The sequence below is a fragment of the Tauraco erythrolophus genome, chromosome 16, assembly GCF_009769465.1.
Source record: "Tauraco erythrolophus isolate bTauEry1 chromosome 16, bTauEry1.pri, whole genome shotgun sequence".
Taxonomy (NCBI): domain Eukaryota; kingdom Metazoa; phylum Chordata; class Aves; order Musophagiformes; family Musophagidae; genus Tauraco; species Tauraco erythrolophus.
In genome coordinates this window covers 16,635,731-16,648,076 of record NC_141480.1, presented here as the reverse complement: position 1 = coordinate 16,648,076, position 12,346 = coordinate 16,635,731, and the positions used below count along the sequence as shown (strand labels likewise).

Below are 12,346 nucleotides of genomic sequence, written 5' to 3'. Positions count from 1 at the left end.
TATGTAATGTGCAAGTCATGCAAACTCAGCTCTGCTTTTTATTAAATTGCCCTCCTAGTTACGCAGTAGAGGAAAGGAATGTGCTGGGCTGAGGGCATTTTGCTATATGGATTTATAAATCAAATCCACAAGGGCAAGCTAATGAACTACTTAACTGCTAGGAACTAGCACTGTTCTTATTAGCTCCTACATTGATTAGCTTTGATCTATGCCATAGGGATAAATGGAAAACGTACGCACGTGTAGTATGAAATAAATAAATAATAGAACAAATTCTGGCTTAGTGACCTCTAAATCTAGAAGAGCAGCACTGCTGCCTGTCTCATGAGCTCTCTGAGGTGCTGCCTTTGTATATTCTCCAGGTATTCTACCTTCAAGACAAAAGTAGCTCAGACATGTCATGTTCCACCCCGTCAGTGCCAGAAATTCAGATGTTATTTCCTCTTGCTGTCCTAACCACCAAGTTAACAACATAGATGGCATTTAGTTAGACGTAAACGCAAAGGTAGAAGAGGATGACAACAATCTTTTATTTCATTTTTTGGGTGTGTTACTTGTGTATTTTTTCGTCATTATTGCATGTTGCACTCTGCAATCAGCTGTGCCCTGTTAACAGACCGTTGTGTGTTGCACTCTGCGATCAGCAGCCCTGATAACAAGCACTGCCATGGGTGCAGGATCAGGATATAGCCTTTACATTGCAGGTGCTTTCAGCTGAGACTCCTCGGCAGCCATTTCTGTCATGGTCTTACCTCCCGTTCATGCTGTGCAAGTATTCAAAGTTAATAATGAAGGTTTATATCTCATACAGGACGATCCAAAACAAATCCTTGACTGGAAGGGATTTTTTCTGTCCTGGTTTTGGTAACCTTCTACAGCCCCACCTTCTCTCTAACATCAAGTATAAGCTTCTTTTCTTCACTGTTAGTGTGTTTCACAATTTACTCCTTATCATTTATCGTGCAATAACAGAAGCTCTGTACACATTTCTGATAGCACAGGACCAATTTCAAGCTATTTTAAAAACATATTTCCTTAAAAATGAAATAAAATTATTTGTGTCTTTACTGCCTGATATAATTTAAGCCCTTTTAAAGCGTTAGGTTTTATTTTTTACACATAAAAGCTGTTAACTCATTAATATTCAAAATTTAACCACTTTAAAATCACCATTTCTTTAGCAGTAAACAGGACTGTCTAAACTAGCTTTCTGTAAAATCTCAACAATAAAATATTGATTGACTTAGTACCCCAATAACACCTTAGTATTGTTTTGGTCTCTGTTAATTTTCCTGCTCACCCGCAAACATCACTGCTCTGGAAGAGTTCTGTTAAAAGATGTGGTTTATTAAATGGTTTAAATCTGACCATGTGTTGTACTTACCTGCATACATTTACATCTTTGCATATTTGTCTGTTGCATTTTTCCGAGATAGCTGAATGTTGATAATCATTTTTCTGGGCAGAACAGGAAGAAAATAAGTTTTGAATTCTGTTAAAATTAAGGATGGTAGAACACTTTGCACCTAAATATTCCCATAACGTTTTTCATTTCTGCTATTGCATCTGCACTTTCATTCTTGTTACTAGCCATAGAAGTGTCATGTTGTAGTTCCCTAGGGGTTGCTAATGCAGAATTTCCAGCACTGAGAGAAGGAAAAGTTGCTGAAAGCCACAGATATAGATATATATATATATATATACACACACACACAAGCCCGCTCTTTAGAGATTTCCAACGTGTTTTTTTCAGAGCTGATGTTTGCGTGTCCAGGAGAATATAAAAATCATTGAGACTTGCCTAGCGCTTGATTTAAGTAGTTAAAAATCTCTCTAATCCCTGGGAATCCCATGCTGTTGTGTAAAGTTGCACCCATAGCATGTGCATTTGTGCCAGCGCAGGGTGAATACTGCATTAGGAAAAGACGTATGTGTGAGTGCGGAAAGTATTAATTTTGTAATCCAGTTCTCTACTAATACACTGTGTTTTGCCTTTCCAGAGCCAGTAGACATCAATGTTGTGTCCAAGTGTAACCCCTGTCTCTCCAATCCATGTAAGAACAATGGAACATGCACCAATGATCCAGTGGAGCTTTATCAGTGCACTTGCCCTTTTGGCTTCAAGGTATGACTACAAATGAACTACGTGAAAAGCAATAATATCTTCCCCATCCCTTCTGTTTACTTAATTGTTGTACAATGAGAAATCAATTTTACAGGTAACTGAGCTCAAAAGATCCCTTACTCAAGCAGATTGTGTGTGACTTTTCAACTATGCCCTGCTACAAGTTCTATCCTGTGCAATAGGAAAGGCATTTCTTTCTCTCTGTGCTGTGACTATACAGATCATACTGAGCAACTTGCTCTAGTTGACCCTACTTTGAGCAGGGTGGTTGGACTACATGATCTCCAGAGGTTGCTTCCAACCTCGAGCATTCTCTCATTCTGTGATGTAGACATCTGTATGAAATGGCAAGTTGATTTTATACTCCTTTGCATTTCTTTTCCTTTGCCAGCAACAAGATAACCATTTCATAGGCTGCCATGCCAAAGGGTAGGCAGTTCAGATGAGAATTAAGGGCCAGTTTAGTCCACAGTGACAGAATGTTGATACTCACGAGCTTACATCAATCTCACACAGGCTGGTTAGCAGAAAAGTGATAACTGATCAGTTACAACCACTAGCTCAGCTGTCTGTGCCTTCTGAGCACAAATGACTACCAAGATATTGTTTCAGAGTTGATATAACTGGAAACCTAGCTCAGTAGTCAGTAGCTGAAGGATTAAGTAGAAGTAGTAAATGAGGCATATGATGTGTTCACAGCCTGGGGGAGATCGGATGTTGTGGCCAAAGAAGTAGGTTGCATCCTGTAGACTGTGATTTTATTTGCCTCATTGGCTATTTCTTATCGAGTCTTGGTCAGTTGAAGCAGATGCTCATAAAACACAGAGTAATAAGAATTATAGAGGAAAAAAAGGACAAAACCAGACGTACGTGTGGGAAGTAAGCACAAGTACCCATGTCTTACGTTTCAGGGAGGATTTAGGAATTAGTTGGTTCTGATGATATCACCGTTTCCCTTCTCTGTTTGCCTAGGATACATCCCAGATGACAACAGAGTAATTGTGATAGATCCCTGAAACATTGGAAAAGGCACCATGTAAAGCTCGTTTCTTCTGTTTCACCACAGTGCCCCCATGCTTGATACTCAATAATAATAATAATGTTCCTTAAATAATTGAAAAAGCCACTGGAAATTTCCTCTCAATAAAATCCTGCAAGTGATTGGCATATCAACCAGCAACTTTTCCAAGATCTTAAAAGACCACATTGTCAAAAATTCGTTCAGCTGAAACTACTTGGTAACGATTTGTCTTTGTAATGAGGGAAACTGTGGCTGTTCATGTCCTCAGGTTAATAGAACATTAATTTAATGTTTAACATAAACTAGGTTGAATTTTTCAGAGGGGACTAGGTGACTTGAAAGGTAAAAATGTACAAAACTAGCAGGAAAATACATAAATCTTTGCGTATGTCTTATTCTATAAAGCATGTATAGTGGAACAGATTTCCAGGTAGTTCAAAGTAGAAATGTGTCATGAAGAGATTTTTTTTTCCCTTACTTTTTCTTTTTTTTTTTTTTAATAGTATTTCTGTATTAACAAATGCACTAGTATAGATGCATTTATGCTGCTAGAAGACATGTTTACAAAAGGAGAATTTATCAAGAGTAATCCTCTGGTTATATTAGCAATCACTTTCTAGTGTACGTTAGACCTCAGTATGTGTTATTCTACTTAGAAAAGTTTTGATAAACTCTTGAAGTGACTCAATTTAAACATCTCGTAGAACATCCAGCTTTTCTCCTCTCTCATACACTTTCTCAGGTGACATTCAGTGTGTGAATGTAAAACCTAAAACCACTTGTGTGCTCGTAAGCACCGAGCTGTCGTCCAAGCATGGCAAAGAGCAAACAGACCCAGGCATGACACTTAGAGCAGAGTTTAAAAATACTGACTGGATAACAGTACAGAGAGAATTGGTGGAAATTTAATAAGCAAAAAAGAACTGCGTGTCTTTACCACAGGTTTTTGAATTAAAATGAATTTTGACAGGTCCAAATGCAAACCATATGAAAGGAGCACTCTATCTACCACGCAGTTCTCCACCAGAGATTCATGCTAATTCAATAACAATACCTTGCTTCCTTCTCACCAGCCAGCACCAAACGGCTCTATCCATCTGGAAGCGATTTCCCAGACCTTGATAAATTGCCCTAAATCTGCCCTCTCAGCATTTGTTTTTCCTTGTTTGATGTAGATTTTGAAAAAATCCTGTGTAGAGGAGTGCATCAATGAAGTGAAAAACCCACCCTTTTTTCAAATGTAAGCTCATTCAAATGAGCTGACGGCTTTATACAGTTCCCTGGAAAGGGACAGACAGGTACAGACTGCTTTCTGGGGTTCCTGTGCTCATCCTAACCTTCAGAAAAAAAAACAGTAGGCCAACTAGAAGAAAGCCACCTGAGTTACCAGTTGCCAAACTGGTACCTGACGGAATCAGGAACTTCTACCAGTCAACCGTTGCTGCAAAAGCCTGTAGTTTTACTTTTCGCTATCACATTGCTGATGGCTCAATCTCTTATTTTTCATGATCACAAAAATGATTTTGCTATTGAATGCACACTTTATGGGGCTCTTAGCACTGTGTAATGCCACCCATGACGGATTTGAGTAAACGTAAAAGTGAGATAACTCATGGACCACCTGAGCTGAGAGGCCAGTGGGCCGGGCGGTTGTGTTTGATGACAGAAATACAGATTGCTCGCTTAGAAATAGCGAAGGTTATGTGCAGAGAGCTATCTTTGCTGCTGCTTCTTCCTTAAAATAGGTGATGAATGTGTTTGCTATAGATAAGCCATGGTTGAAAGAGTGTTTTTTCGGTTGTTCTTTGGGGACAAAGCCCCAAAGACAGTGGGAGGTGGTGTGAGAGTGCCACCTATGGCGACTGGCAGACCGCACGAGCTTGAGCTCCAGGGTGCCACCAATGCTGGCAGGAAACGTCTCTTAATGTTATGAAACTTGTGTTTTCGTATTAAACACAGTCATAGGTGTAATTATCCAGCAATTTTTTTTGTCTCCTCCATAGCATTCTTTGAAAGATTATTTAAATAATGTGTGGGGTTTAGATTGTGACGTGTGATTACAAGTAGAGAAATGAAGCTTTCTTCTGCCTTAAATGCTGTGGGCCACCTGCCGTGCAAGTGTGTGTGAGTGCAGCTGGTGGCTGGTAAATAGATAACAGTACTGTACTAATTCATTTATCCTGCAGAGTCTGTGGCTTTTGTGTATTCCCATTGATACTGTAAAACCCAGTCTATGGGTGTTAGAATTCAAGAGAATAATCAAACCTGCAATCAATAAACCATTGAGAAAGGATTTACTTGAATTGCTGTAGTAAAAACTACAGCTCGTGTGGTGAGTGAAACCAACACTCCGTGTACTTTGCCATCACCGAGTTCTGAAAATGCCTTTTTGGATTTTTTTGTCTGATTTTTGTGTCTTTCATATTTTTTTTCTTAAAACTGAGGTGGCAACTAAGGAAAGAGAATAATTTTCTTACTTCCAAAAAGAGTTATTTGTAGAACTGAGGAAGGAGAGTTTAAAATACATGTGTTTTATCTGAAATGAAAGAACATTGCCAACCTCGAATATGAATATGCTGCAGCCTCTTTGATTGCTCAGATAGATGGGAGCCTGAGCTGTTGGGATGCAGGATGTTTGTCAACTCTGGGTTCTGCTGTTACTGAAAGCTGTCTGAAATGGAAAGTGAAGACAGGTAAAATTATTACAGCACATATCCCAGGCTTCAGGCAACAGATGCTGATGAGTGTCTGTGGTAGAGTTGCTTTGTAAATTTTATCCAACTCTATTCACCTCCCTGTTGAGTTCAGCCAGTGTCCTGACTTTTCTAGCAGTGCTGCAGTATCCTGAAGGTTCAAGCAATTTTACCAGTCATCCAGAATGACAGATACAATTGGAAAAATTCTAGGTAAAGCTCTCAGGCTTTGGAGATACAGTACTCTTTGCAGCCAGACTCTTGTGGTGGGAGACATTATAGTGAAGCCAGAATGATGTTTAGTGAGGAAGCTGGCTCTAAAGTTCGGGCAGGAATTTGGCTCTTCCTCCTCCCCACTCCTTGCACCAGGTTTTTGTTCCTGAAAACAGGGTTGGAAATTGAGAATCTTAGAACAAAGTGTCTCTGGGATATAGAATCATAGAATGGTTTGAGTTGGAAGGGACCTTTGCGAGATTCATGTCTATCACGCGTTGTACACAGATACAGCTAATGTGCCAGCTCTTGAGTGGGTCAATGTAGCTGAGCAGAAGCTGTGACTGCTCAGCACAGGGCTAATAAGCAAGTTATATCTGACCCCATGCCATAAGTATGGACTCAGTGCTGCGCTGACTATATCACTCACTCATTGGGATGCGCATGGCCTTGCATTTGCTTGGAGCGCAGGCAAATGAAGTTTGCTGTATTTGCACTTTGCCATGTAGATGTTCTTCTCCAGTGTTACATGAATAATCTGTCAGAATCCTAGAATAATGGCTGGTTTAGGAGTATTCAACATAAAATTGATCTTAAAACGTAGATATGGTAGTGTTTGCTCATGTGCAGATATTCGGGCCAGCTCTTACAGCTCAAGGCTGAGACAGTGCAAGTCTATTCCCATGGGCCAGTTTCTCACTTAGTTATGCTGGTTTGGGTGGGGTTGTATGAATGTAAGCGAGTGTAGAGTATGGCTGCTGACACCTGCCAGCTGTATCCATGCCTGGTTTGTCAGACTAACACTGTTTGGAAATGTAACCATGTGCTTTTGTTTCTTTGGACCTGTTAACATATGCATGTAGGTCCCCATATGCATCAGTCAGTGCACACATAAATCCCCAAGTTAGAATTGCAAAAGGAAGAGAAATTGGAAGAAACTCTTAAAGCAGCCTGCCCTCATCCACATGAGACAGGAGAGCGAATGTCTCTGCCTTCACAGGTTACTCTGTCTTGGCCTCTTTTCTCCCAGTGTGAGGGTCAGGGAGACAGACTGTGGAATGTAAGCTCAATGCCAAGTTTTCATATGAAGAAATCAGTGCAGCTAATTCTGCCTTGAATTTTCATTCTGATGAATTCTCCTGGAGCATGTGTTTGTGATCTGGAGTGTTTTAATTTTTATTTGGGGTTTGTTTTTTTTTAACCATACCTAAAATACATACTAATGAATGTTGGAGAAGCATTTTCCACTTTTAGTATAATAAAGCAGAAAGCCTTTAGGGATGAGAAGTAATGGGTGGCCACGTAAAATGAGTAGACCTATATTATTCATGTATGGATTTTTAGGGCAAACACCACTGTCAGCAGTAGATGGCTATAGTTTCATATAATGCTCCTAAGGCAGAAGAAAACCTGCAGAAATCACAGTATTTTCCTATATGTGCTTATTCCATAAAATTTACTATGCATCAGTCAGATTTGTGTTTCTTTCTTTGCCCTTTCTGTTATAGTAGGTCTAAAGAAAATGGAGATTAACATCTAGAGGAGCATAAAAATGAAAGGCTTAAGGAGGGATTACCGCCACAGTTGCTGGCTGAGGGTGGTGAGGCACGCATGCACCCACCGCAAGCCCTGCAAAAAACATAGTAATGTATTGTGGCATGCCCTAATGAGGGCTCTTAACAATAACGCCAACACTGGAGAACTATTTCCATTTTTGTTAGGCCAGCAAGAAAGCAGATGTTGAGGAACTTCAGGCATTTGCTGTGTTTGTTCAGTGCCACATCAGGAGAAGTAACTGAGCAGTTAAAGTGAATAGTAAGCCATACCCACAGGTGGGGATCAGCATGTTCATTCTTTTGTCAATGTGGATTATTCTCCCCAGCTTTGTTTTTACTACTGTTTCTCTGGTCTAGTTCTAGATGCCTTAAGAGATGAGGCTTCCAATCTTTTTTTTTTTTCCCAGGGTAAAGGAGAAGTTTTTATTGGCATTTAGTCTGAATTTCAGGCTCTTGTTCTTATGTTTGCCTGGTCTTATTACACTAAATAATAATTTTTCTTCCTCTGTGGTTTGTCCGTCATTCAGGTGATTGCTGGTTGCTATAACTATGCTTAATCAAGTTCTCTTTAACCAGCTCTTAATTTTCTGCATCCCACCCTTTCCACATAATTGAATCAGTTGAAGTACTTGGTCACAGTTGAAAATCCTTATTGTTGGATTTTCTTGTGATTGTCTGTCATCTATTATCCCCAAGGCTTTCTTGGCATTGACTGTGCTTGACAATATGCCTTTGGGTTTCTTTTGTTGTCCGAGAACATGAACAGAGGTTGTCCTAGGAGGTTAATTGCCTTATTTTCCCTTTCCTTTGGGCATGATGGAATTGGTGAATTTGCTGTAAACAGACTAAACTGAAAAGAAAACTTCCTTTATCATGTGAGAGTAAACTCTCTCCTGTTAACAGAAATGAAATAATGCCAGCCTAGCTTGAGAATTCGTAGATTACAGTGTAGGGGTAAGTGCACATACACGGCAGGTAAAGTTGTACCAAAGCTGTCTGCACTCTGTTGCTGACAGTGTCAGGCTCCAACACTGAGCTGGTGCAGGGCAGACACCTGTGTCCATGGCCCCCCGGGGGTCCCCTCCTCATACTTCTGGGCACCTCTGAAAAAAATGTTGTGCCCTTGCCTGTTTTCATAGTGAGCATGTTTGGTTTCCTTAGGAGTCAGAAAAATTCATTTGCACATTTGCTTCTGAAAACATCGTTGCCTGCCTGGGTTACCTGTCACAGTTCAACCCACTATCAAATTACAGTCTTGGTTTGTGCCAGAAAGGATTGCTGGTATCTCTGAACTGACAAGCCTTGTAGGGGAAGCTTTACACAGCTTCCACAAGCAAAACAGATTATACTGGCATTTTTGCTGATATAACATGTATTTCAGCATGAGACATTTTATCAATACAGAACTGTTCCGTACCAAAAGCTTGCATCCTTAGCAGGCAGCGATACACCAGCAAAAGTTTCTTCAAATTCATGGTGACTCTTCCAGCATCTTTAGCTCTGTTTATTTCAGAAATCTTGTGAGTGCTTTGGAGAGGTTTTTTAATCGCATACGCCCTGCCTCATGTTAGGTTTCACTGTGCATCTGCATATGATGTGTCCCTCCTCTCCCATGCAGGCAACGTTCAATAGCTTAAGTGTCAGGCATAGGTTAATTGCCTTGAGCAATAAGTTTAAAATACAACAATTATATTTTCCTTTCTTTCTTCTTTCTTATTAGTAGGAATTGTGTTTGCTATACAAATGTCCAGTCTTCTGGACTTTCTCTTCAGTGTTCACATTAAAAAAGAGTCACTGGCTTTTGATAGCCTGAGAGGGAAAATTTTGTTGCCACTCATGTATTTTAAAATAAATAGACTCACAAGTGTTTTGAGGGTACTGAAAACATTGTTCTCATTCGTGAATATTGGTTGAATTAAAGACTACATATAAAATATTCAATGTCTTTTTTACATCAAATATTTTGGGTTAGATTTTATGTGCAGAAGCAACCCTGGGCAAAATCAACTGATTTCAGTGTCCCCAATTTTCTTCTACATCTCCCAAAACATTCACACAGTGATCTGCCTCAGGCAGTTGATCAAGTAGCCTTGGAAGCTCTGCAGCACCTGCCCCATCCAGTTTGGCACCTCTGTACTCAGTTCACATATGTGCTATGTGAATTGACTATGTGACAGATGCATGACATATCTTCTGTCATTGATTAAAAGCCCGAAAGACCATTGAAACCCAAAGTGCTTATGTAAGGAGAGGTTTAGAAGGACAATCAGGATTTACGTGGTAATGAATGTAATTGCAAAATAAACCTCAGATGTCCACTGAGAATTAAATTTCGTACTCACAGGAGAAGAAATAGAGATTTTAAAAAATAATATGATGAATCCTTGCACTTTGACGTTGACAGGCATATTCTTGATTACAACCTACAAAGGTAATGGAAGGTGTATTATACCCTAGAGGATCATAAATCTTTCTGATTTAAATAAAATGAGGCTTAAGAGAGCAGAGTTCACCTAATTTGCTATAAATTGACAATTGTGATTTATTAACAAGGACAAGAAAGTCACTCAGAAGTGCTGCTGCCATGCCCAGTTATTGTTTAATCAGGTGCCAGGTGAAGCTAGACTGGCACAGAAGATAACTACACAGTGCTGAAGGTGGTGGGATATAAATAACTTACCTGCATTTTTACTTCAGACATTAACACTGTGAAAGTTTTCAGAGGGAGTTAAATCAGCCAGATGGCAGGGGGGCAGCAACAAAACCAGTATCAATGTATCTTCTTTCCATAATCTGGCTTCTATGCTGTTTAGCAAATAGTATTTCTCATGATGCTTGTGAGCAGCAGGCAACTTTTTTGTTGCATTGTTGTGTCAATGTAAGTACAGCTGTATAAACAATGATACTGAACTAAAAAAAGAAATCTGAATTGTCTAGGTAAATCCAAATTTATTTTAAAATTTTTTTTGAAAACTTGAAATGGATGAAATTAATTACTTTTTTATATTAAATTAATTAGCTTGTAAACAGCAATCCTCAGAAGGTCATTTTTATTACCCCATTGGGACAGATGACTACAGGGAAATAGTTAACTCATCACCAATGTGTGTACCCTGACCTAGAGGTATCCAAGGGGTGGGTGTCTGTAGCCAGGTCTGCATTCAGAAGGAGGAGTCACAGCCTTTTTGTGCACAACAGAAGATCAAAATCTTTCAACTTCCACCTGGCAATCTAAAAGCAGCCTGATCCAAAATTACTGTGACATTATCCATGCCTTGCCAAATAATTTGTATATATGCCTAAGCAGATGGATCTAACACACACCCTGCCAACTCTTGTAGTTTTTTGACCTTGCCAATGAGCGTCATCTACATCTTTTCCAGATTGAGGCTTAGCCATTATGTCCGTGGCCAGAAAGAGCATAAACATGGAAATAGTATCACCTGGACCTACTGAAGAACTTCATACTACTGTATGTAGATACCAGTGTGTAAGCTGTCTACATATATCTTAATATCAGTGGAATCAATTAGGAAATCAATTTCAAATGGTTCCATTGGTAAAACAACGGTAGAGTAATTCCCAATGCTATATTTTTTAGCCTCTCCTGGAAAAGAATTTAGATTAATTTTGTATTTTAAAGTTAGTTTTGTTCTTCACTAAGATTGCAGCGTCTTTAATTGTTTGATAACTAAGTATTCCCTTCATAAAGCTGAGTAGCCGTGTTTGCAGTGATCGCTGAGGTGCCCACCAAGTCCTTCATGCTGCAATCAGCATAAGATGGCATGCTAACTTTCATAACTTGCTGTAAGATTTGCAGTACACGTAAGAATTTTCCTTTTCACGATTCCTTTATGGCAAATATTGGATTCTTTGCAGTGAAAGGCTCTGAAATACACAATTGTGATTAGAACTTGAGAGAATTCTTCCTACCAAACTTGCATCTGAGTGTATTGACTGTATAGCTGAATTCATGGCATCATGTTTCCTTAGTCAATTATGCAAAATTATTCTTGTTTCTCCTTTGTATTTATGACTTCTAAATGTATTTGTTACAGGGAAACTGCTGAATGCCTCATTCTTATTTCCTACCTTAATTTTCTAGTAGAATTGAGGTTTATGTGATAAAACTTTGTTCATGAGACATCTCTTTCTCTTCCTGCCCTGGGGATATTTCAATTTCATCTCCAATTTTGACTGTTTATGACAGAGGGATAAAGCTTTCAAATGGTGAAAGACAACCTTGGTAAAGATGCCACTTGGTGAAAGACTGTAGCATCAGTTTATACCTTATTGGATAGCTGCCTGCCAGAACTTCAGGAAAATCTTTGATCGTAGTTCTCGCTTTACTAAGCATGAAAGAAGCAAAACTGAAGTTAAAAAACCATTTGAGAGTTTAAACTGAATTCTCTTTCTGTGCTGAGTGGCTGTATCTTCTATTATTTCTGGATGAGTTTTCCCCCTCTTCTCTTGTCCTGTCTCATCTCATTCTTTTATATGAAGCTTCAGGAATCAAGACTTGTTTACACACTACATTTAGCCCTTCACCCTGCTATTAGACCTTTGTAGGTCTGAATGTATGAATGCATCCCGCTGGCACATGCAGATGTAGTTTTAACATTCAAGCACTCTGCATACATCAGAATTGTTCTGAAAACTCTGTTTAATAAAATACTTTCCAAGCTCTATGGTAGCAGAGCAAAGCCTTTATATAGTGGCTGTAAGTGCCCATTTTTAC

The 12,346-nt window shown here is 39.3% G+C and overlaps 1 protein-coding gene across 1 annotated transcript in view; it reads left to right on the top strand.

The window, feature by feature from the left end:
- Positions 1–12,346, top strand: part of SLIT3 (slit guidance ligand 3) — a 526,008-nt gene that overhangs the window by 447,905 nt on the left and 65,757 nt on the right. The window contains exon 26 of the mRNA XM_086621882.1: positions 2,001–2,125. Within this exon, the coding sequence (XP_086478008.1) occupies positions 2,001–2,125 (125 nt within the window). The remainder of the gene's footprint in view (positions 1–2,000; positions 2,126–12,346) is intronic.